The 27,274-nt window shown below is 43.0% G+C and overlaps 1 protein-coding gene across 1 annotated transcript in view; it reads right to left on the bottom strand.

The window, feature by feature from the left end:
* LOC308329441 (MAM domain-containing glycosylphosphatidylinositol anchor protein 2-like) overlaps window positions 1-27,274 on the bottom strand; it is a gene marked incomplete at its 3' end in the record, with an annotated part of 71,881 nt that overhangs the window by 34,808 nt on the left and 9,799 nt on the right. The window contains exons 2-4 of the mRNA XM_080783745.1: window positions 4,333-4,475; window positions 1,950-2,127; window positions 1,407-1,606 (exon numbers count right to left, since the gene is read on the bottom strand). Of these exons, the coding sequence (XP_080639871.1) occupies window positions 1,407-1,606; window positions 1,950-2,127; window positions 4,333-4,475 (521 nt within the window). The remainder of the gene's footprint in view (window positions 1-1,406; window positions 1,607-1,949; window positions 2,128-4,332; window positions 4,476-27,274) is intronic.

Below are 27,274 nucleotides of genomic sequence, written 5' to 3'. Positions count from 1 at the left end.
CACACACACACACGGGAGTTTGATACTTTTATAAGGCTTTACTAGCATAGGCAAGGTGAGTTCAGGAATGATACATTTCAATTCGGGAGCCGAAGAGACAGGGTACAAATTCAGGAAGTCTCCTGCAAAAACCGGAGTTTGGTAGGTATGCCCTAATCATGCAGTGGTTCCTAAACTTTTTAGCTCGAGACCCAAAAGAGAGATTAGACATTTGCCTCTATCTTTTGAAATATATAAATTGTAGGAAAATAAAATGGGATTTTTACACGTGGTGTGACCTACAAATGGGTCTCGATCCACTGTTTGGGAAACAGTGTCACACTGTAGTATGAAGTTTAAGTATATTAAAGTAGCAAAAATAGCCGATCAACAAGCTCGGGGAACGCGGGGAGATTCCTGAGCTAGAACAAGGGAAGCGGTGTCTGACTGTGGAGTGAGACTTGACCTCTCCACTGTCTACCCTGTCTAAACCCTGTGACACTCAGCATGCTCTGATGTGCACAGAAGCAGCGAGAGATGTTATCGAAGAACGGCAGCCCAGGAACAGAGAGAGAGAGAGAGAGAGAGAGAGCGAGAGAGCCAGAGAGCCAGACAGCCAGCCAGCCAGCCAGCCAGACAGACAGACAGACAGACAGACAGACAGACAGACAGACAGACAGACAGACAGACAGACAGACAGACAGACAGACAGACAGAGTGATGGAACAAAGGGGAACAGACAGACAGACAGACAGACAGACAGACAGACAGACAGACAGACAGACAGACAGACAGACAGACAGACAGACAGACAGACAGAGAGTGTCTGTGTGTGTGCGCGTGTGCCTGTATGTGAGATGAGCGTGTGCCTGGTTGTATGTGAGATGTGCGTGTGCCTGTATGTGAGATTAATTAACCTAATAAGGTGATAAACTGACATATCATCCCTAGGGATAAAATGGCAGCTGAACATTCAGCACGAGCTATTTCAAATAAAATGTTGGTTAAACGGTATTTCATCTAATTGCCTTTGTTAATCACGAATCACAAAAAAGTACTTGAACGTCTTTTTTCACAAACACCACATCTCTCTCTATGTTCACTACGTTTAGTCATTTTTGACATTTCTGTTTTACTTTTCCCCTAAAATGATTGATTGATTATTAATCAATTATCCTTTATTAAAATTGACTAATGGGAGTGCCGGCGGCCGGAACTCTGCCATGTCCTGGGGTTCCAGGGGGTCTTCAAGCATTTATTTTTTGGCTTTTGATAAATGAACGATCACAGTAGACTGACAGGAAATGGAGAGAGAGAGAAGGGGAGTGACATGCAGCAAAAGGTCGTCGGGATCGGTATAGTCGAACCCACGACGCACTGTCAGAGATTAGATCCGTCCGTCCGCCATGATGCACCGCGTACCGTACCTGGGTAAAGAAGGGTTCGTAGATCTCCACTCCCTTGTCGGAGCCCTGGGACAGGAAGTGGGCGTTCCTCCGCCAGGCGTAGCTGACGGGGGGGTTGGAGCTGGCCACGCAGCGCAGGAACACCGTCCGCTCAAAGTAGAACTGCTCCCGCGTCTCCCCCCCCACGCTCTGGTGCACCGTGATCACCGGATCATCTAGATCTGACAGACAGACACACAGACAGAGAGGGAGAGATGAGAGAGAGACAGAAAGAGACAGACTTTAACCAAGCCTTTTAGTAACCTTCCGTTTACATTCCTGCTCTGGATAAGAGCTTTGTGGTTCCTCCCCTGCTTGACCGTAAGTCTGTCTGTGTTCCATCCAGCCGAGCTTTCTGAACCTTGTTCCATGCAGCAGAACTGATTGCTTAAACACATCCTGTCTGTAGTAGACCTCCCAGTATGTGTGTGCGCGTGCGTGCGTGCGTGTGTGTGTGTGTGTGTGTGTTTGCGCGTGTGCGCATGCTTGCGTGTGTGTGCGCGTGCGCGTGCGTGTGAGACTCACAGTACACGTCGACCCGTATAGACTTGATGGCAGGGGTCCCCAGGACATTGTCGGCCTTGCAGTAATAGCGCCCCCCCTGGTGACGCAGGATATGAGCGATATGCAGCGTGTCGTTGAAAACACTGGCGTCCTGAAACCTGTAGGACACACTGCTGCCCGACGTCTTAGTCCAACGGACCTACAGCGAGAGGAGAGGAGAGGAGAGGAGAGGAGAGGAGAGGAGAGGAGAGGAGAGGAGAGGAGAGGAGAGGAGAGGAGAGGAGAGGAGAGAGGAGAGAGGAGAGGAGGCTGAGATCATGAATTGTTCCTTTTCCAAGGAAAGAGTGAAGTATGGATGCATCTACAGTATAACCATATTGGATATAAGACGATAAGATGTTTTTTTTCCAATGGAAACATCCTAAAAAAAAAGGGGCCGGGGACTAGACTATTTACTAGACAATTCTCTTTTTCCACAAATGAGTATTCAGCGGGGGACCCCTAACAGACAATATTTCATACCAGTGCCCCCCCCATACAAGATTGTTGTGTTAAAATGTGTTGCTAAAATTCTTTGATACAGTAATAGCAAATCTACAAAGCTCACAATTAAAGCTCATGATTAAATACACACACACTACACACTTCAGGAAGCGTTATGTCCAAAAGTGTGAACTAAATATCTTAGCTGAAAATAGCAGCCGCGCTGTGACACGTCTTTCCTGCGTACGGACGGACATCTGGGATTTAAGTGGTTAAATGAGTGAGCTACTAAATAATAGAAGGCATGAATGAACGAATGGATGAATGAATGGATGAATGAAAGTGTGAACCAGTGAATGAATAATTGAGTCAGTGCCCCTAAACCTGTGGAAGACACAGGTGTGTGTGTGTGTGTGTGTGTGTGTGTGTGTGTGTGTGTGTGTGTGTGTGTGACAGACTGTGGAGGCTGGCAGTTAAAAATAGAACAGAGATTCTGGTATACCTGAACCCCCCTCCCTCCCTCCCTCCCTCTCGCCCCCAGTGTGATAATGCCTCCAGTATGCTGCTGACTCCGTACAGGCAGCATCATAATAACCTGCTGACACACACGCACGCACGCACGCACGCACGCACGCACGCATGCACCTCTTCCCTGAATTGAGTTGTTTGTGTGTCATTGTGTAATTCTCAGGCCGCTGTGTGTGTGTGTGTGTGTGTGTGTGTGTGTGTGTGTGTGTGTGTGTGTGTGTGTGTGTGTGTGTGTGTTCAAATTCATATAGAGGTAGAATTATAGAACAATAATAGCCAGTACAGATAATACAGATACTCATAAAGGATACATATAATGCTGTATAGATGTAGTATAGATGTAGTGCATACGTAGATCTATTGGTTAACTTCTCAAAGTGGGATCCGGGGAGTCGGGTCTTTGAGGGTAATATAGCATAAAAATCAGTTTAACCATTTTAACTGCGTATATAGTACATCATATATACAGTATAATGTGAATGCATGCACAGTGGCTTTCAGGATCTGTCGTTCCAGACTCTTTAATGTGTAGCCAGTTATAGAGCGCCGAAGTCCTGACGCCACTCTCTCATCCCCTGGTTCACGGAAGGAATTTATCCATGGAGAATAACATGCGGGTCATCTTAAAATCGTCTCATATAAGAATTCTGGTCCAAAAATAAGCAAACTGTCTCTGCGAAATTGTCAGGGAGGTGTCTCTGTATCGTTTACGACCGTCAGTCACTCATATTTCATGTAGTCTGTTTCTAGCGAAAATGTAATTAATTCAGCAGCAGTAACAATAGCGAATTCTCAGTCAGTTGATTCTTGATATCCATATGAGTGAAACGGCCGGGATGATTTGCTTATTTTTCAATCACAGTTCTTATATGAGGCGATCTAAAATCCCCCTATGGGGATTACAATGCAAAGAAAAAAGTACATGAACCAGTGGACCGATATTGACGTCAGACTTCGGTGCTCTATTAATGAATGAATTATTGTAGCCTCTGCAGTGCCTTCCAGTCTGAGTGGATTTGCTTGAGGCAAAAGCATTAGCCCAGGTCCGTGAGCCGAAACTTCACCCACCAATATTAGATCATAATCATGAATCGGATCGCATATCTAAGTCATCCGAAACATAGACCGTTGCAACCGGAGCGGTTCGGTCTCTATCCTTTATAGCTCTATGCCTACAGTACATTAATCAATATAAAATTACGTCCTAGGCCTCCTATGGTTTATTTGACGTCTGTAGACTCTTTAGCATTTTAGTAGTTAACGTGTGTGTGTGTGTGTGTGTGTGTGTGTGTGTGTGTGTGTGGGGTATTGATACTTTCACTTAAGCAGAGCACGTTTCCACTGATACAGTGCGTGTGGCGTGGCGTGGCATCGAGTGTTGTGGCGTTCCAACCTGCGGTCGAGGGTGTCCAGTGGTCAGACATTGTAGCTCCAGCATCTCTCCCTCTCTGATGGTGTAAACTCTCTCCGTGTAGCCGCCCTCCTCCTCCACGTTGCACGCCTGACCCGAGTGCACGATACGCACACTAGGGGGTGCTGCCGTGCACGCAGCGTATGTGTGTGCGCACGCACGCACACACATTCATACGCGCACACGCGCACACACACACACACAAACACACACACACACACACACACACACACACACACACACACACACACACACACACACACACACACACGTAAGCAACATGATAAGATACACAGTCAGACACATTTTATATTCTTATATTGTTGCTGTCGGACGGAGTCTTTGTGTGTAAAACTATTACATTACAGTAAATGTAATAAAGAATCTGTGTTCATGGATTCACTTATATAGTCCCAGGCTCTTACTTTCCATTTATAAAGCCCGACAACAGACTTGACCACTTTCACTTTATTATTTATTTAAAAACAAATCTCTCCACAAGTCTCCACCAGGCCGAAGGCATGGGGAGAGAGTATGTTTTGCACTCAGTGCATCCGTCAGTGCGTCCGTCCGTCCGTCTGTGAACAGCTAACCCGGTCGATGCCAAACTTTGCACACACACACTCCCTGGATGCCAACGATGAACCTCTGCCCCAAACATTTTTTTTATATTACTCCTCCAGATTTTGTCCAAAGATCCCGCAAATCTTTACACAGTATCTCTATAGTCATGTGTTCAAGACAGATCTGTCCCATATTTCATATTCCATCCTAATTGGCAGGATTGGCCCTCAAATCATCCAATTGCCATCAGAGGCGTAAGAACAAATAGCACCCTTGGCACACATTGGCCTATTATAGCGCCACCAGGAGGCCACAACCTGACCTTTTTCTAGTTTTCTAGAAAGATTACAAAAACTAAAGTTTACATCTGTAGTCTAGCTGTGAGACGGTCTGCTCTAGCTATTGATATTTTAGCACTTTGGTTAGAAAGGCTTCCTCTAGTCTAAGCTGTATAAGGTCACATTCTCACCTAATACTTCGGTAGACTCATGCGTATGGGCGGAGATTTTGGGATTCTTGCATATTTAATTTGCTGCGGTTTGCCTTCACACTGTCATCCGTAGCAATTGTAAACGCAGCAGGGGGGACCTTTATTAATGTGTTCCATTCACACCTGCACCGAATCGTAATCGAGTGCGATTGGAAGCGAAGCGAAACCCCCGTTTTTGCTCGGAGTATAATGCGGTTCTTTGATACGCATTACGATTCGAATGAGCCTTCACACCTGCCAAACGAAGTGCACTTTCTGAAAATGCGCAGCAGAATTCGTTTTAATCGCAGCAAAGCTCTCTGGTATGAATGTGACCTAAAAGTACAGCCGACCTCGAGAATCAACACCTCCCTATGGATTTAATTTACAAGGACATCAGGGGTGTAATGTTAGAGAGAACAGAGTCATCATTACACAGGCTAAACATGCCCAGCTTCACAGTACAATGCTTATACAGCATGATGGAGGACCTCCATAGAAGAGATACCTATTGATATCAAATAACTATTCTGACGTGCATACTTATGTAGAGGCCCCTGTATAAAGTACATGCCATGGCAACCATTTAAGATGTGGGACATGGTTTCAGCGCACGCACGCACATTTCATATACAATAATTATGAATACAATAATTTACAAGAAGAAGAATAACATCTAAGAAGCTTGGTTTGTACCGCGACAACATCAAAGCCTCCTGCTTGCACTGCCTCGAGCTGAAGAACTAGTGTTTATTTTTCAATCCGACTGGTTTTCTTATACGTACTCTATATATATATATATATATATACACTAACAAGGCTGTGTTAGACCAGACATTACCTGTTTTAATCGTTTTTGAGTGGTGCAACCACTCCTATAGACAGCTATGTGTGTGGCTGTCCCTGTCCCTGGCTGTGTCCGAGCACGAAAATAGTGTTACCAAGTGTTACCAAGTGTCACTGTTGCACAGCCTAACACAGACACAGACACACACACACAGGCCAGGGAGGAGGGCTAGTACAGTACAGGTGCAAGTACAGTACAGACAGAAAATGTAATCTCTCCGGAAAACCTGACTGGTTGACAATGGCACGGCAGTTCATTATAATAATTAACACTGCGAATCAGCCACATTTCAAATATTCTTGCCTTGCAAGCTGTCTCTCTCTCTCTCTCTCTCTCTCTCCCAAAAACACACACGCACTGTTTTACATAAGTTATTATTAACAGGAAATAGTTGTAACTACCCATTTCCTGTGAATAATAACCTGTGTAATATGCACTGCATTGGGATGTAAATGGGACACACTATATTGTGAAGGTATAAGAAGAGAGTGTTATGTTGTTGCATTGAACTTGTCGCATAGAGAGTTAGTTGTCAGCAGTGGAAATGCCAGAGTGCCAGTCCGTTAATACTAATACCCACTGCTTATCTATTACAGTACAACCTGTGAGTAGCCTTACTCATTCATTCATATCCTTACCCCGTTTAGACCTGACGTAGAAATAAAATCAGTGGTTTTCAAACTATTTCATGTTAAGGTCCCCCGGAATTGGCCTCCGGAATATGTTGTTCCAGAGACCCCCCCCCCCCCCCCCAGAAGAAAAAATTTGAGTTTAAAGCGTTCACTGGGAAAGAATATATATTCAAAGATTTGCACACATTTTCATGATTTTTCAAAAATAGCAGATCTACAAGCTCTACAAGCGCTCCGAGCTTGTAGATCAGTTTAAAACACCAAAAAGAGGTCCCATCCAGAATGGGTTAACAGGTCAGCTGCTGAGCCACGTTATGAAGGGCCAATTTTTGTGCAGTATCCTTTGATTTGATGTTACTCTGAATAAAATATGTTCAAACACAAGACAACAGATAATTGAGAAACCATTATGTATACGCAGCATGCGCTTAATGCACAAAATGGTAATGTATAGGTAATGAACGTGTCTGTGCAAGGTGAACCCGCCACAGTATATAAAATGTGTATAGTGCTCATTTATGCTCAAAAAATTCAGTACAGTAGGACAGGTGAAAGGGAGACAGTGTAGGAGAGACAGACAGTAGGACAGCTGAGAGGGAGACAGTGTAGGAGAGACAGACAGTAGGACAGCTGAGAGGGAGACAGTGTAGGAGAGGACAGGTGATAGGACAGGAGTAGATTGAGAAGAAGTGAGAAGAGGAGGATGGAAAGAGGAAGAGAGGAGGATAGAGAAGATTCAGATATCAGCACACCAGCCCTGTCCTAGTTTTATTCTAAAATCTATTTTTAGCTCTCTCTCTCTCTCTCTCTAACCTCCCTCTTTCACTCCCCCCTCTCTCTGTCTGTCTCTTTCTCACCCCCCCCCCCCCCCCCCCCCCCCTCTCTCTCTCTGACGACAGCCTGTGACATCATCAGCCACCCTCTCTCTTAAGCACCCTTGTTTTTTCCCAGGGTGCACCTGTAAATCAGATCTGTCTACTGATTGGTGCAGGCAGCGCTGGTATGTGTTGGTGGGCGGACTGTGTGTCCTGGTGGTGGTGGTGGTGGTGGTGGGGGGGGGGGGGGGGGGTAGGTCGGGGGGAGGGAATTTGATTGGCTGTTTGGGGGAAAAGAGAAGAGCCAAGCACAAAAACTGGAGCCAGAATGCCAGGTGGTGTTGTAGTGCAGGGGTTCTCAATCCGTGAGTTGCGACCCCTCAGGGGGGGTCGACAAATTATTAAAACAAATAAAAAATCTGAATGGCTGGAAAATGGAAATTAAGAGTTTATGTAGTATGCATAAACTTTCCTTAATGATTATATCTGGTTTCAGTATTCATTTATGATATATTTTCTCTATTATTAAGGTTATTTTTGCAGTCAGTTCGTATCGCTGGTGGAGAGGGGGGCAGGGCGGGGGTCACGACAGATGGCCAAAGCATTTCCGGGGGTCCCCAGCCAAAAAGGTTGAGTGTAGTGTAGTGTGTGGTGTGGTGTGGTGTGGTGTGGTGTGGTGTGGTGCAGTGCAGTGCAGTGCAGTGCAGTGCAGTGCAGGTGCAGTGTAGTGTAGTGTAGTGTGGTGTCACTGGTGTGGTGTGGTGTGGTGTAGTGTAGTGTACCGTCCGGCGGTCCAAAATAGAAGGCAAACAGAGAGAGAGACAGAGTCTCAGCAGAACAGAACACACCTGTGTCCTGGAATAGAACCAGAGGAGACAGAGAGCAGGTGTTTGCACACACACACCATCCCTGCAGAGAAGCAGGTCGTCACCTGTCTGATGATTATCATTTATTTACACCCTCTCTCTCTCTCTCTCATCTCCCTCTGTTTTTCCCTCTGTTCCTCACCCCCTTCTTTCCCTATCTTTATCTCCCCATTTTCCTTTCTTGTGTGTGTGTGTGTGTGTGTGTGTGTGTGTGTGTGTGTGTGTGTGTGTGTGTGTGTGTGTGTGTGTGTGTGTGTGTTTGTGTCCATTCCTTTGGCAAATCTTGCAAACCTTTCAAGTTTAAAAATGTTTAAAAATGCCTCATCCGGACCTGACTTTATCACTGAGTCACTGTCCATGGTTCTGAAATATGCTTCATCCAGCATCTATCACTGAGTCACTGTCCATGGAGCTGAAATATGCTTCATCCAGCATCTATCACTGTGTCACTGTCCATGGTGCTGAAATATGCTTCATCCTGCATCTATCACTGTGTCACTGAATTAACATACTCTACCATTCAGATGTACAATTTATATTGCATTTACATACTCTATCATACATACGTAGGTTCTAATTATATTGTATTAACATATACTCTACCATACAGATATACTAGTTATATTGTATTAACATACTGGATTAGAATAAGGTTTCGTTCATCACAATAAGTTGCGGAATTGCTGCTTTTCCCCCTTTTTTTTAAACCAGGCATTTCATTAAGAACTAATTGTTATTTACATTGGCAGCCCGGCAAAAGGCAAAGCCTCTGGAGGGAAGGCGGCCAGGGGCTAAAAGAAATGGAATGATTTTATGGAGCTCAACAATGGAATTCTACTCTGATCTCTTCAGTTGAGTTCTGTCCCAGATACTTTGTGGGCTCGCTGCCATCTGGGAACAGTGCCTCGGGCTAATGGGGTCACAAAGAGTTTTAATAATATATTGCCGCGTAAACCTTGTATGTCCAAAAATGTTATACTTTTCAGGAATTGGAAGAAGGAAAAACAAAAAAGAACCTGTGTTCCAATGGAACCAATTTTGAAGTGGTTAACGCTTTTCATCGGTTCAAATGTATTCATAACATCTACTGTATAGAGACACTTTAAACCACTTTTTCATTTATGGAAAAAACAAATACCCATGAAAAGTTGAAATACAGAGAGATGCAAGGTTTCTGCCCGACAGCAACGATATGAAGACAGAATCAAGAAAAGATAACTCGACTAACAAAACCACCAAGAGCCAAGTGGCCAAGGGAGTCGACAGACTCTCCCTGACAGTCTGAAGTGAACTATATGGGGGACAAACATCGGTGAAAGTAGCAGATCTACAGGCGGGAAGAAAGGAGTAGTGGGTAATATAGTTTCAGCCGAATGGCTGCCGTGTTAAGTGGTCAGATGGGTGGGCCGCGTGCATTCTCAGAGCATGTTTATTCCAACGATCAATTAATCAATCCATTCAATAGATTGATTGATTGATCATTGCAATAAACATACTCTGAGAAAATATTATATGTAATTTTTTTATCAAGTCTGGAACCAATAGATTTTATTGGGCCCTGATGGCATTGTTTTTGCATGAAGTTATTTTAAATTTAAATATGTCTTATCTATGAAATGTGAGCGTTTCAGCAGTTATTTGGGGGCCCACTTGCAATACACTCGACAGACTCCATGGGTTGGAAACCCCTGGTGTAAGTGGTTTTAACAAGCCACCTGTATAACAGACAGAGTGAATGGAATCAACATCCTGTTCTCAGATGTACACTACACACTCTAAGTACACCCGTAGCCCAGAGCAATTGCCCTACCCTTGACGACCATGCAATCTTATGCAAAGCCAGACACAAACAAAACAACTGGGAACATACCGTATAATGCGCCGTCTGCACAGACTTTTAGGAGTTCAGTTAAGTTCTTGTTCTTGTTACTATTTTATATTTTCTTTCTTATCTTTTGTGGAGACTCTCTGACATGAAAGAGCTCCTCTCTTCACCTCTGCTCTGTTTGTTCTGCCCAAACATGCCCAAACCCAACAGGTGATTGAAATGAGGTGATTATCTGATTAGGTGAGCCTAATTCAACCTGCCCAAGAAACAGACCACACATACAAATCTCACCATACAAATACCAAAGAATACAGTTGGTTGCCCAAAAGAAAAACACATTCACAATATGCATATTCAGGAAAAAAAAGGAAAATTAAATATTACAGCATACCCATAAATGGGACAGCTACAACGACCTAGTCATGATTGGCTGCCCCGAGTCTGAACCCATACTCTGAAATGCCGCCTAAGCCAATGGGAGTGCCTCCTAAACCCTGAAAGACTGCAACACGGAAGTGTTAATCCAGACTCTGCAACACCGCAGTATAGCCAGAATAGCTCTATGGCCGCAGTGCAAATGTTATGAGCTAACTGGAGCTACACAACGCAACACAACACAGTGATTGAACCAGGGGCGGAGCCAGGAACTCTTTATGAGTAAGGCAACTCCAATGCGAACAACGGAGAGTGTTTCTTTCACATGGCACGCGTGTCATTCTTGTTTTATATTATACTGTTTACTTTAGAGTAGACGGATGATAGATTATAATTATCTATAAGTCATTGATTACTGTATTAGTATTGTTCCTTAATGAGATTCGTAAAAATGTGATGCTTTGTATGATTCCTGTTAATGTGAACCTTTCAGTCATTAATTATTTCATTGTAAGATGCCTCATTATCAGTCCTCATGAGGCCATTTTAAATCTGATGGTGGGTTATTATTTGCAGAAAAGACATTCTTTTCATTATATTTTATTATATATTTTAATTTAAAGCACTTATTTTTAGCCGCTCATAAATCAGTTGTTTGTTGTGATAATCAGCCTCAGATGAAATGATGGGAAAGTGTGCTCTGGAATGTGCTAAGCGGGCATAAGGGAATAACAATAAACACAAATTCCACCTCCCCTCCCCCATGTGCTCTGAACGCAAAATAATAGGAGGCACATCCCACTTATCATCATTGTCAGGTGGAAACCTTTTATCTCGATATTTATAATAACTAGTCCAAACCCGAGGACGTGCGCCCTCAAAGTATTCATATTGGAATTGTAAGAGAGAGAGAGAGAGAGAGAGGGCAGTATGCACAAACTGCATTAACGAAGGTGTGAACGACTTTTAAGTATATACCACTATACCCAGAGTAGCAGGCATGCAGTGGGAGATCAGCTTGTAAGCAACACGCTAACGCTGATACCCGGGGAATGCCCACTGGTTAGGACCGTGACAACAGAGTACATCCCATAGCCTGGGGGAGCGTAACCGAGACAACAGACCCGGTGGCCGTGCAAACTTCACATCTCTGCAGAATTCACAACATTGTCTTTTAAACTGCCTATTTGGCATTTGGGAAAAGTTAAAAATGACTCGTGGTTGTGTGCATCAGTGCCATTTAGATGAGAGAGTTGTGACAACTGCGTTCACTTCACGGGGCCAGTCCAATGTCGGCTCTTCTACATAGACTTCTATTGGCGAAGAGCATGGCGAAGAGTGACAAAGTCCTGGACCGGAAGTTGACAGAATGTACTGGACTCAGGCAACAGCCCAGCTTTAATGATCTTAAATCCCTTTATTATAAATTGTTTTTTAGTAACAGTACCATGAAAAAAGATTAACACCCAGAAGAACATCATTCCCTGATGAAGGCTTAACCGCCGAAACATTGGATTAATTTTTGTCTTACCTGCTGTCCTAATAAAATATTGGCACTCTGGCTATTGGCGTGTGCGGCCACCTTCTTGTTTTTTCAAGATTTCCTCTACAGTTTTCTCCCGTGTGCCGGCACCGCCACAAGGACTTTGGTGTGCGTATAGCTTCTTTGTACACAGTTTTAGTAATAGTACAACATAAACATTACAGAGACTTTAGTTGTTACTGTACAATATAAGTTAGCATGTTGCACACATTCCTAAAATTTCTGATATTTGCGCTGCCATCGTTGAAAACAATGTTTAGGAGAAGCATGCAGGAGGGTGTGACCGACAGAGCTTGGAATTCCAAAAATAATAAAAAATAATAATAATAAAAAAGGCAATAAAATAAAACCAAATAATATGATATACGTTAACAATAAACCTTTAAGTAAAAACACATCCGAGTAAGGGAGGCAATGCACATTATAAAAATGCTTTGGTATAAATGTATGTTTTTCAGGAATGATTTAACCCATTAAAACCGGGAAAACATCGGTAATTTTAGATTTTAGACAGCACGCCGTTTCGCCATTTTGAATATTTTTGAAAAATCTTGAAAGTGTTGTGAAAAATGTTGAATGATTTTTAATTACAAAAATGTAGATGGTCAGGTAAGGTGTACCAAGGCTCAGGTGTCCGGGCCACAAAAGACCAATCACCTAACGAGTCTTGGGAACAACAAATGAAAGCCCCAACTTCATCATACATGAGTGTCGCACATGAAAATAGATCACAATGCTAAGATAAATGCGTTTTTGTGAGTTATATTGAACCAATAAAAAGTATCATTAACAAGAGCTTACAACTAAATTAAAATAATAACTACATTGGAACCATTTTTTTCTTAAGGTTTTTGACATACAATGTTTCCGCCCGGCGACAGCGACGCTACGCATGAACATGCAAATTAGATGCAGTGTTAAGCACACATGAACTGGGCTCAGGGTGTCCGTGATTGGCCCTGCTGCGTCACCATCATTACGCATATGTAAATGATCACTGTTGTCGGGCAGAAACCTCCTATGTCCAATATTCTAACTTTATGAGTTAGTTTTTTTGTGTAAATCAACGCTATTCTTGATCATACAACAGTCTACTCTAGTGACACACTAAAGCAGATCCAACAAGCTTGAAGCTCTGTGCGAAGCGACACCTTTGAGCTTGTAGATCTGCTACTTTTTCCTTTTTTTATCTTGAAAAGTAACAGTTTTGGACATGTGAGGTCTCCACCGGCAGAGACGATAATATGTGAACGTAACGACGTGATTGTGATGTGTGCACGGTCTATTTATAGCCTCTTCACAGTGTGTCATTCAGACTCAGAGCTGTTCTCCACAAATGAAAGGAAGGAATTATATAAGATGAACACATTACTATACCGCACTCTGCAGTGCAGAGAGAAAGAGAGAGAGGAAGAGAGAGAGAGAGAGAGAGAGAGAGAGATAGAGAGAGAGAGGGAGGGAGGGAGGGAGGGAGGGAGAGAGAGAGAGAGGACACAGAGAGAGGGAGGGGGAGAGAGAGAGATAGAGAGAACACAGAGAGAGGGAGGGAGAAAGAGAGGTAGGGAGAGAGAGGTAGGGAGAGGGAGAGAGAGAGAGGGGGGGGAAGGGGGTAGAGAGCGAGAGAGAAGAGGGAGAGAATGTTAAAGTGAAATTACATTTTGTGACATGGCAGCTAAATAATACGGTAACAGTAAGTAGTATCCTTGGAACTGTGTGTGCATGTGTGTGTGTGTGTGTGTGTGTGTGTGTGTGTGTGTGTGTGTGTGTGTGTGTGTGTGTGTGTGTGTGTGTGTGCGTGCGTGCGTGCGTGCATATACAATAAATAAACAGAAATACATGATATCGAATCCACAGATAAAAACGTAACTATCCCATTCCCTATAGAACAGACAGTTCACATAAATATGTGCTATAAAATGCATTACAACACACCAATGATGTCACTTTGAATTAAAATTATGCTTAGTGGATCACAAGCGAGTGTCAAGTTAAATCGATCAGCTTAGTAGTTAAAACTAACCACATCGTGCGTTGGGAAATGGTGGGCAGTAATGTCAAGTATATTAAGAAGACTTAACATGCCAGACCACTGCTATATGGTGCTTTTAACAAGCTATTAACGCCCTAGGTACTGTATTTATGACGTCTATAAGTACACCCTATTAATACTAAGTAGACCGATGCCCGGCTGTAGAGCATAGAGTCGCTAACGATGGAAGTTGGAGTATCCACGCCTCACCCGGCAATGCAATACCCGTTGTACCCGTGTCATATACCCGTTCTACTGATTGTCTGTGTCCCTTTTATGCCCAAATATGGTATTTGGAGTGTTGTGATGTCAGGCATGCTCAAATATAGAGTGCTGTGATGTCAGAACAGGCTAGCCAGCTCCATATATGGACGCTGGGCAGGGGCCCTGTAAGGAGCCCGGGCAATGAATCGCACGCGCACACGCGTGTGCACACACGGATTTGTATCCTATTTATACATTATTTATTATACACACAAAACATCCTTTTCTCGTCCCCTATTCTCACATTGCACTGATGTCGTCTCTGCCGGGTGGAAACCTCATATGTCCAGCAGATCTACAAGCTCAAAACGTGTCGCTTTGTGGCGCGTTCCGAACTTGTGGATCTGCTATAGTTTCAATAGTAATAAAACACAACATGTTTCAATATGGAGATAAGAGCTATATTACTTGTGGGGACATTCAGCCCTCACAAGTATAGTGTTACAAGCTCACACACGCACGCCCGCACGCACGCACGCACGCACACATGCACACATGTACGCACACGTACGCACGTACACACATACGCACGTACGTGCTGTACAGGAGCTAGCTGCATGAATCACTGTGAAGGCTCTGGGCGGCTCAGGAGCCATAAATGTGATGGGTGTGACAGCAAGCGTGCATACATCCCATAATGTTACCGCTACACGTTACAGTATGAGATGACAGGCTCTTTAGGAACACATGACATCACATTACATTGTACCAGGTGCAGGTGATGAAGCATTTCACTACAATCCCATTTAGTGAAGTTGGTTGGAGCCGAGGTGGTTTATATCATATATTGTCGCTGTCAGGCAGAAATATTCATATTCTAACTCTTTGTGTTTTTTGCCCTATTGATTATACTACAGCGTCACACAAACATATCTCAAAAAGCAGATCTGCGAGCTCGAACCGTGGCGCTAAGTGACTGAATGCCCTATACTACATCACACCACATAGATCTATACAAGCTCAAATCGTGTCACATTGCGCGCACATGCACACTCGCACGCATGCACACACACACACACACACACACACACACACACACACACACACACACACACACATGCTATATTTTGTGCCAGGGAGGAGATTTTCAACATTTTTCAAACACCAATGAGCAGATAGATGTACAAGCTCGCAGTGAGCTTATCTGCTTATTCTGTTGAGAACCACTACTCTAAACCAATCAAGGCCCATTATTTCTTCAGCATCTGAGCCACGGACCACCATTGGATGAGATTTAGCCTCTCAGACCCAAAACGTATAATATTTTGTTGTCGTTGGATATAATTTTGTCCACAATTTCATGCTGTATTGATGTTGGTATACCATTAGGAGAGATAACAGGCCAATGTTGATCAAATTAACAATTACTCTACATTCTGAAATAGTATAGACTTCTTGTAATTTAAATGATGCAGACATTTAACAATAATTTAACTCTTGTTGAGAGCGGTAAAATGAAACCAATCAATTTACTCTCTCAAGAGTTAAAGATCTATAAGGGTCCATTTGGTTACCAACTCTCCATCATTCAGCTGGGGACCACCTGGAACCCTCTCAAGTTTGTCACAAAGTCGTCGTCCCCCCCCCAGGCACACCTGGACTTGTCTCAGGGCACCGCGTTAGAGCCACTGATCTATAAAGATGCATCTGAACACACAGAGCAGCATCTGCGGCGGCTTCTCCCACAAGACAGCGGTTAATGTGCTCGATAGAGCGTAACAGTGATTTTTCCGGAAGTATAATAACAAGACTGAGATGAAATGTCCACTTTAGTTTGGCAACCATTATAAAGAAAACAAGTGCATCTGTGTCTGTCTGTGTCCTTTGAGTGCGTGCGTGTGTGTGTGTGTGTGTTCTTTGTGCAGGTGCGTAACCGCGATGCAGACAACACAATTGTGTCGGGGCCCAGACATACAGACAGACAGACCAGAGTTACAGTTAGACTAGAGGGCTTAGGAAGAACTCCCATTGTGTGTGTGTGTGTGTGTGTGTGTGTGTGTGTGTGTGTGTGTGTGTGTGTGTGTGTGTGTGTGTGCGTGCGTGCGTGCGTGGCGGCGTGCGTGCGTGCGTGCATGCGAGTGTGAGAGCTGTGTGGCCTAAGGTCGCATGTCTTCCTCAGCCAAAACACACAGAACCCAAAGTGACTGAAGCCAGGGCCTAAGGCTGGACACACACACACACACACACACACACACACACACACACACAGGAGCGCGCACACACACACGTGTGCGCGCACACACAGACACAGACACAGACACAGACACAGACACAGACACAGACAAACACAATGGGAGTTCTTCTAAAACCCTCTAGTCTGTAACTCTGGTCTGTCTGTCTGTCTGTCTGTCTGTATATACTGTATATTTACAGCACACACGCACGCATGCACGCACGCATGCACGCACGCACGCACGCACACTCTCTCTTAGTAAGTAAACTTTATTTATAAAGCACCCTTCGAAACTAAGTTACAAGGTGCTGAACAATGGACACAGTATAGGCAATCAAAACAAGTTAGAAAACAGGGAACATATAGCACAATAGTGTAAAAATACAATACAGCAAGCCTTAAACAAAAACTAAAAACTAAACAAATAAAAGAAACAGGCCTGTAAAAGTGGGCCAGGTAAGAACTACATGGGAAAAATGTTTACGAAATAAATGTCTTTAACATTTTCTTAAAGCTGTCGACTGACTCAGCATTAATCTTTTCAACGCCAGGGGCAGGGCATTCCATAGTGTAAGAGCATATAAAAAATAACGGTAGTGGGTCGCACACACCAAGACTTCAGTTCAAAATATGTATTGCATTTTTGAACAGGGACAAACATTTCGGCTATCCAGCCTTCATCCAGCCACTGATGAAGGCTGGATAGCCGAAACCTTTGAATTTGAACTGAAGTCTTGGTGTGTGCGACCCACTACCGTTATTTCTTACATGTTTTGAACGAGTAGCGCACCTACAGTCAGAGTGCGGTGGTCACATGAAGAGTAATATAGTGTAAGAGCAACCACTGCAAAGGCCTGGTCACCCTTGGTTTTGAGCTCGGTCTCGCGGGTATTTCCAGAAGACCTTTGTTAGAGGACCTAAGAGGTCTCACATTGGTCTTAGGGGGCAGTGGGTCAATAATATACGGGGCCAGCCCATGTAAAGCAGTTACAAATATTGTAATTCATTCTGGCCTTAATTGGTAGCCAGTGCAATGCGGTGAATACTGGAGTTATGTGTGCCCTGCGGTCATTGGTATTAATGAGGATTCTAGCTGCTGTGTTTTGAACTTATTCTCCTCTACTCCTCTAGCCTCTGTAGCCCACAGGCCTTCTCCTCTTAACTAGTAGTAGGTACTGTAGGTACTGCATGTCACTCACATGTTACTCACATTCTTTGCTTAAGTAAAACTACTAAGTATAAATACCACACTCTGTTACAAGAAAAAGTCCTGTATGAAACTTTTACTTCAGTAAAAGTAGTGGCATCAAAATGTACTTAAAGTACCAAAAGTAAAAGTACTCATCGTGCAAAATGTCAAATTTAACAAGTTCAAAATATATTAAAACTATATTTATTTCGAAAATAGACAATCTACGAGCTCCTAAAGCATCGCATCGTGGCGCATTGTGAGCTTGTAAATCTGCTATTTTCAAATGGCCGAAATATATATATAGAACAGAAGACGGTATATGTTTTGTAATAATAATCAAAACCTACAAAGTAACTAGTAACTAACGTTTCAAATAATTGCAGTAAAAATACGTTTGACTCTAAGATGTAGGGGAGTAGAAGTAAAAGTATGGTACTGAAAATGTGAAATAATCCAGTAAAGTAAAGTAAAAAAACCAAAAAACCTCAATGATGTACTTGAGTAAATGTACTTTACAGCACTCAATTTCATAAATTAGAATTGAGGTGGGAGGAGAAACTAAAACAGTCTTTCCATTCTCATCTTTTACGGTAACACAACCACTCAGGACATTATGAATCATCTTGGAAAAGTGCTACTGTACTTGAGAAGCTAAAAACAATCATAATTGGCGGTAGTCTGACTATGCCCTCTTCCACATCACCGCTGTCGAGTGCAAATGACCAAAACTGTTTTCCTTATTTACTATTATCCTTATAATAATTCAGCGAATCTCTGAATGTCTGAATGAATTAAATAATGTCACTGACAGCGCTTTATCTCATCATTAACTGCACGAATCACTCCCACTTTTCACACAGGCATGGACCATAATCATATGGAGGTCTTACCAGAGCCCTTTTTCCCATTTCACACATTAATGCTTAATAATGAATTTATTAGTGAATTAACCTCGCACCCTCACACACCTGCGTCCCTTAGCGACACCTGCATCACAGGCCACCGTTCTCACCGTTACCCCACTGGCATGCTTCCTCTAGCTACCGCTGCAACACAACAAAATGTGCCCTATACAATTTGGCGCCTCGTGTGTGTGTGTCTCCTAATACATAAAACAGCACAGCCGTTGTCGTCTATCTCCCACCGAGCCACACTATTGGCGCACATTTCTCCATGCAAAACTAAATCTGCACGCTCCCACAATGAACCTAGCCTACTTTTTACCGATTTTACCGATGTATTTCACTGTTCAAATATTGTTTTTACATCACTCCAACCCCCTCAGGCCAGGAGGCCTACTGTGTGTGTGTGTGTGTGTGTGTGTGTGTGTGCGCGCGCGCGGACACAAAGTGACCTCACAATCTCCGATCATCTTAATATATTTATATACGCTCCAAAAAGCGGTCATATTTTGCGGGAGAGACGGATGAGGAGCAGAAATGAAGCGCCAGCATATCGATCCATTTATCACCACGGAGAGCACCCTGGATGAGGAGATACGAGTCATTCTTTCCACCGCGCTAACATGGGAGTCAATGACAAGCTAATAGTTGCACAGAGCGTTAGCATACGGCAAGCGAAAAGCGAAATGCCAAAAAATATATATATTCTTATCTCGCCCCGTGTCGTTTGGACGTCGCTAGGACGTCCACAGACGTAGAAGGCACCTCTCGGTTCCAATGCTTATGACGTTTCCAGACGATTTATGTACTAAATGTGCACGCGCGTGTGAGAGGCACGCTAAACTGTCAACACTTCTACTAAAGAAAGAGGCAGCGATAAGTCCATATCCATACATTCGGGGACATAAATTGCGCAAAATACTTTTAAACTTTTAAACCGCAGCAGCTTACTGCTTACTGCTTACAGCTGTTGCTAAGCTACATTAGCATAGGAACCACAACAGTGTTGGGCAATCACCAGGGTTGCCACATTGACTGAGAGGGAAACAAGCAACCAGGTCTATGAAAATGTTAACAGGCCAGATTAAGTCAGAAAATCCGAAAATAAATCTACAATAAGCAACAATATAGCTGACTGTCAAACATCATTCTCCAATGTTCTTTCAGAGCAGTGGTTCTCAAACATTTTCATGTCATGGACCACTAATATTATATATATATATATATATATATATATATATATAGATTTACTATATATATATTTGCTGTTCATATATTCAGAACGGGTAAGGACTAGTCATTTTAAAACAGTGAAAACAGTCTATGAGCTCCTGTGGAATTATTTTGGAAACGTTGCTTGTAGATCGGCTATTTTCAAAATATGTTTTTAATATATTTTCAACTTGTGACATCATCTCTTATTGGGGGGGGGTCCTTGACATACACATTAGGGTCGGATCGGGTGATCGGAAATCGGCTCCGATCACATGTTTTTCAGAAGATCGGAATCGGGGAGAAAAGATCAGATTTTTTATTATCTAATCTCAAAGAAAGATGTATCAGCAATGAGATTTTGTAAAAACGTTGTGTTTATGCTAGTTGTTTTCCTTCTGGTCCCAGTCAGAGATCATCAAACAAAGACTAGTCACACTAGTGAAAGACACCTATGATGAAACAAAGGAAATGCAACACAACAGACTATAGACTAGAGTGACATACATTAGGATATGTTCTATTGTGATATGGCATAAGTGTTATATAAAAAATATAAAGATTGGATCGGGAAAGATCGGTATCGATATGTCTCAAAATCAAATGATCGGAATCGGATCGGGAGCAAAAAAACGTGATCGGGACATCCCTAACACACATCTTTTCAAAGTCAAAGTCATATGATTTGTCACACACGTTACCGCAGTGATGTTCTCCGCATTTGACCCATCTCTTGGAGCGGTGAGCCGCAGCCAAGGAGCGGTGAGCTGCAGCGTGCGCTGCGCTCGGGAATCATTTGATTAGTAGATTTGACGCCCAATCCAACCCTTTGATGCTGAGTGTCAAGCAGGGAGGCACTGGGTCCCATTTTTACAGTCTCGATCCCCGACCTCCCAGTTTCAGGGCGGACACTCTAACCACAAGGCCACTGAGCTGGTTCAGATGGGGGGGTGGGGGTCAAATACATATTCATTTAGGGGGTCCATGACATGACAAAGTTTGAGAACCACTTTCTCCATTCTTGTTATGCATTCCTGCCTTACTGCAATAAGCACACGGAGGTTTGTGCATTCTGTATACGGTATGAAATGTGCTGCGCAAACAAGGTTGGACTTCACTTAGACGACGGTTTGTGTGCTGCTAAAAATAGAAGCGGTCGTGTACACGGTACAGTAAGGAGCGCCTCACAGAGTGCTGAGCTAACAGCAGTGTGCTTATTATGGAGCTTTCATGTTTTAATAATCTGGAAATCTCATAATCAGACCCATCTATAGTGATCATATACGTGAACATGCATAACTAATCATTATCATAATCATCATTGATTCATTCATTCATACGATAAGCCAGTGGTTCGCAACCTTTTCAGGCTGCAATTCCCCAAAATAATGAGATTTGAACTGAGCCCCCCCCCCCCCCCCCCACTCCCACCCCGACAAGCACTTTGTATGTTTTGTTTGACTTGGTTCCACAGATAAATAGCCGATCTACAAGCCCCGCCAAAATTACGTGGGCCCGACCCACTGTGTTTGAACCAGTACTGTAAGCCTCTGTCCCACAATAAAACGGTCCAAGGCATACCTCGGGGAGCGACAGACCAAATGGTCTCATAATTGAGGGTATATGGGCTTCCGTTGACCCATTGTTGGGATGTGCCAAGCGGCAAATGGGAGGAGCTTACGGATTTTTGAAAATGAAAATGAAAAAACATGCCTGAGGCATGAGGGAAGGAGGCACAGGATTCACTGAATGCTGACTGAGGTCAGAGACGGAGTATTACTGTAGGTTCTAGTCTGTCAAGACTCCTCGAGTCACAGCCAGGGCTTTGTGAGACGTCCGTGCTGGGTTTCACATGCGGGCTCATGCACATGCACAGTCATGCAAACAGACAGTGTTGCCAGGTTTTGTGGGAGAAACAAGCAACCAGGTCTATGAAAACAAGCTCAGAAGACACAACTATTATAGGCCACATGAGCACTTTAAACCTACATCATGCATCGGCAATTTGAAAATTGCCACGGTGTGACACGTTGTGCTGCAAACATTATTTGAAAGTGAAACATTTTTTATCTTTTTCGAAACACATCTGGTACGGGGGTTCCAATCCTGGCATTATAATAATTGCTGATGTGTGCGTCCGGCGTGGACAAATACACATTCATTTGGGGGTCCTTGATTTGAAAATGTTTGAGAACCACTGGTTTAAACAACATTTTACAAACAAGCCCAAAAAGCTGCAACGCACAACTACCAATATTTACGCAACTTCACAGAAAAACAAGACCAAATGAAGTCGCTTATAGTTATAATAAGCAGACATGGCACACTCACTGCACACTTTCCGGTTGAAAAGAATGATAAAACCTACACACTGCATGCACAGTAATCCATTTAGCCAGGCACCAACCACTTCAGCGATACAAAGAGGTGATTTGAAGCCGTGCATGCAGTGTCCGCTCTGCGGTCCTGTTGATGCATCAAGCGTGGTGTTGTTGCATTTTTGACTCATGGGCACTTAGCAGCATCAATGATAATCTCATTTCTACAACACAGAGACAGCCCCTGGCAGGGGATTGGAAAGCATCACTTACAGCCAGAACACCCCCCGACCCCCTATCCTGAGTAGTGGGATTACACATCAGGTTAGATTAGATTAGGAGATCGGATTGCACAGTGCTGGGTTCCAAGTAGACATTAACAAAGTATGCATTTTAGTACTGTACATGATATTTTTATGTACTTTTGGGGGGGGGGTACTTTAACAAGATTATACTTTTGACTCCACTACATTTGTTTTTGAGTGATTGACTGACTGACTGACTGGCTGGCTGACTGACTGACTGACTGACTGACTGACTGACTGGCTGGCTGACTGAGCGTCTGCTAAATTCCTAAATTGTAATTGTAGGCAAGGTCTAAAAGCTGGCCTAACCCTCCTATTTGCAAAAGACATGATGACGATCTATGAAGTTGTTAAGCGACGTCACAGTGTGTGTATGTATATGTATGTACTGTAAGTATGTTCTGTGTATGTTTCTGCATCGTCATAGCAAGGCAGTGATGTCAAATTCTCACCTTTTTTACTTAACTCTATCAATACGGCAGTGTTACTACATTGTCATTTTTACAAATAAAAGGAGCGCTATTCAAAATGTACTTAAGTAACGTGAAAGTACAAAAACACACGCATCCACACTCACTTTATCCAAGACACAGATAGCAGAGTGTGCTTTCAGTGCATGCTTGGATCTCATCTCCTGTCATCTCCTGCCTGCCTGTCTGTCTGTCTGACTGACTGCATGTGTATTGTGTGACGGTAAGCGGATCATCAGTAGCATCCAGTCAGCTCTATAAGTGTTATTGACGTGGGATCAGGTTACTAAAAGCAACGCTCACCAGTACTTCAATAAATAACTGCCGCTTGTACATGAAAATGAATGGCTCAGCACTAGCAGTGCTTCTCAAAGTGGAGTCCAGGGACCCCCAGGGGGTCCCCAGCCAAACGTGGTTTAACCACTTCAGCTCTAGTCTATACCACGACTGTACGTTGGCTATTTGAAAATAGCAGATCTACAAGCTCTCCACGGGCCGCAATTCGACACGTCATGAGATCTTCTATAATTAGTTTTTTTGTGCTGTTGATGAAATGAATACATATAAGATCACAAAGAGAGAGTCAACCAGGTGCTCGATGGAGGTGCAATAAAAGTAAAAAAAAAGACTTGGAAAAAAAGGCGGCGATCCGAGCACTCAAAAAGGTAAAAATGAGAGGGTGGATAAAATCAAGGTACTTTATTTAGAAAAGTTAAAAACAGCCAACATGTTTCGACTCACAGGAGTTGTCATCAGGGCAGGTATATAGGATCACAATGGAAACAATAAGTCCCCAGGATATTTTTGTGTTATCCTTTTAGCTCAAATGTCTGGCTGTACCGTTTGCTGTTTTCCTTTCTGTCTAATAAATAATTAAATCAATCAAACAATAACATACCATTACCATCTATGGACTATGGCAGAGTATTTATCTATCTATAAATGCACCAAGTCTCTGCATACGTAGGTCTGTATCCACATAACTCGGAAACCGTTTGCCCCACCGACTTCAAACACGTTCCACACACACACACACACACACACACACACACACACACACACACACACACACACACACACACACACACACACACACACACACACACACACACACACAGGGAGTGCAGTGCCCGGTGTCGGATAGCCAGTTGTCCAGAACCAGCACAAAAGCCTCTATATCCAGGCTTCGGACAGGGCCCAAATCTGACATCACAATGCTGCGTGACCTCGCCCTTAATTAGCCAATTGATCACACCTGATCACCCCTGACGGGCACTGTTATAGTTAAAATATAATTTGTCGTGCTGAGTTTCAAGCTTTATCTCTGTGCTCTTGTGTGACGCTGTAGTATGATCAAATGCAGCATTTATTTATGATAAAACTCAAACAATTAAAATGTGGAGATAAGAGGTTTCTGCCCAACAACAGCACATTCATATCTTATCTCCATCATGATTCATTCATTCCTCTCTGCTGCCCCCCTGGAACCTGCTGTATGTGTGTGTGTGTGTGTGTGTGTGTGTGTGTGTGTGTGTGTGTGTGTGTGTGTGTGTGTGTGCATGGGTGTATGTGTGTGTGTGTGCGTGTGTGGGTGTGTACAGGGGGATTAGTACAGGTCAGTTTGGGATTACAGTGAGAAATAAAACGACACTGTATGAATGAACACAAACACACATCACTTTAGACGCATACAGTAGTAACACACACACACACACACACACACACACACACACACACACACACACACACACACACACACACACGTTTGTATTTCTATACTTATGAGGTATAACGATATACATTTGAACAGCAGCACAATCCGCATCACGATACACTGTTGACAATACGATATACACGTAGAAATGTTTTGTTAATTTACGATACGACACAATGATTTATTAAAATCAAAAGCTATTTTAATATCACAAATTTCGATCTGTGTGAAATGCATGCGTGAATAGTGCTTTGTGATTTGCAAAAAATGCATATTATTATTATTATTAGTAGTAGTAGTATTATTCTTAGTGCAGGATTTGTCATTTAAGGGGTTTTTCTTTTATTATCATGGGTATAAATAATTAAACACAATGAGTCACTGGTCACACGTTGACAGGCGTGCAGGGATTCCAGGCGTTTATAGAGATGAAGGGTAGTGATACAGAACACAGCGTGAAGTAATTAAAGAGTTTTTAAAATACCCATAATAACATGACAGCATTATGGAAGCCTACCATCTAATTACCCTCTCGGGTATCCCATTTATTTATTAATCTTCATAATCAGACGGCTATTTCTGAAATAGTTAGGCTACACATCACACTAATTCGCCATTCACCACCATTCATCAATCACACGATCATTAGACTAGACAGTACCTTAAAGTGCTTTTAAAGGAAATTTAATTATTAGTTTTAACATTGCTGAATAAATGGCACAAGTTCTTAGTATCGATATACAATCAATTATTTGCCAGGAGATTATACAGATTAAACAATCGACACAATATGATATGTTGCTAAGTACATACAGTATTACACTGTGGTGGCAAACTAGCCAATAAATATGAACTCCAAAGATATATAAATATAATGATATATCAATAATGTTTGATTGTGAAGGGTTTTTTGTTCTTAAATAATAATAAAAATGGCTTTTGCGTTTATTGATAGGGTACAGTAATCTTTGGACAGGAAAGGGAGAGAGATGGGGGCAAAGGCTGACGGGATCAGGACTCGAACCCGCGACACGCCGTCAGGCTGGATTACCAGCTCAGCACAGGCCGATTGTGAAGGTCTTTTGACAGAAACCGTATCTTTTTTTTTACTAGTATTATTATGAAATAAACTTGCAATTAGGTTTGCAATAGTTAATTGAAGTAATACATTTAATAAATAAAGAAAACCTAATAGATTTTAATAAAATAATTGACTGGTTGATTGATCGGTCTGTTCTGAATCTCGGTTGTAAACTCACACACACATGCATGCGCACACGTACACGTAGCCAGATGGCATCCTGAGCCAAAGAATGCCATTACACAAGCTGGCAGATTAAAAACATCCACACTGACGTACAATAACAGACACACACGCACACACGCATGTACAGTAGAACACTATGATAATGACAGGGGCGGGCGCACACACACACACACACACACACACACACACACACACACATAAGCACACGCACGCACGCAAAATACAAATACCTTCAAACTGATCTGAGAACTGCAAGCTCTCAATGAGTCGCAGCGCAACGCGTTGTGATCTTGTAGATCTGCTATTTCCGCTGTTTTTGTAGTGTGTCCCGTAAGAGGGTCAGCCCCTGCCTCTCTAACACTCTCTGCACATCCTTGTGTATATCCGTATGGGTGGACGTACAGTACATACACTTATGGACTTTTATGTAAACCATTGCGGGAAAGTAGTTAACACAGCGTCACAATAATTTTAACCCCTTTAACCATGTACTGTATATGTTGGCTATTTACAAAAATAGCAGGTCTACAAGCTCACAGCGCAGAAGCCCTCTTCTCTTCTGGGTGTTCCTGGCACAAAACCTTTTCAGGTCCGTGGCCAAATATATATCAAAAGACATGGAAATGTTTGAAAACCATTGATGTAAACGGGCGGACAGACAGAGACAGATGGTCGGACAACTCCGAAAACAATGCCTGCAGGCCATCAGTTGTCCACCATGCAGGCGGAAGCCTGAAAAACTGCATTTACTGAAACCCTGAGGGTAAATGCTTTTACAGCATTTCACCCAGCAGTTAGGGGTTAAGTGTCTTGCTCAGGGACACTTCAACGCAAGTATCTTTCGATTCCCAGATGGCCGCTTTACCTGCTGAGCCAATGCCAACCTAAATAGGAGGGAAGGGTGGGAAGTGCAGGATAAGCTCATTTTAGCACTGATTGCCCCAAACCATATACAGTATATCGTTGCTGTCGGGCAGAAACCTCTTATCTCCATATTTTCCGCACTTTATTTAGAGAGATAGAGAGAGAGAGAGTTAGCGGTTTCCCTTGTGCCTCATGCAGTGCGAAAGTAGGATAGGAGCATGAGATTTGATTTGGCAGTCACAACAGGATAAACTGTTCTTTCAGTAGCATTCGAG

Source organism: Protomyctophum bolini (genome assembly GCF_963924005.1).
Source record: "Protomyctophum bolini genome assembly, chromosome: 15".
Taxonomy (NCBI): Eukaryota; Metazoa; Chordata; class Actinopteri; order Myctophiformes; family Myctophidae; genus Protomyctophum; species Protomyctophum bolini.
The sequence above is the reverse complement of the archived record's forward strand: the minus strand, read 5'-3'. Positions and strand labels throughout refer to the sequence as shown.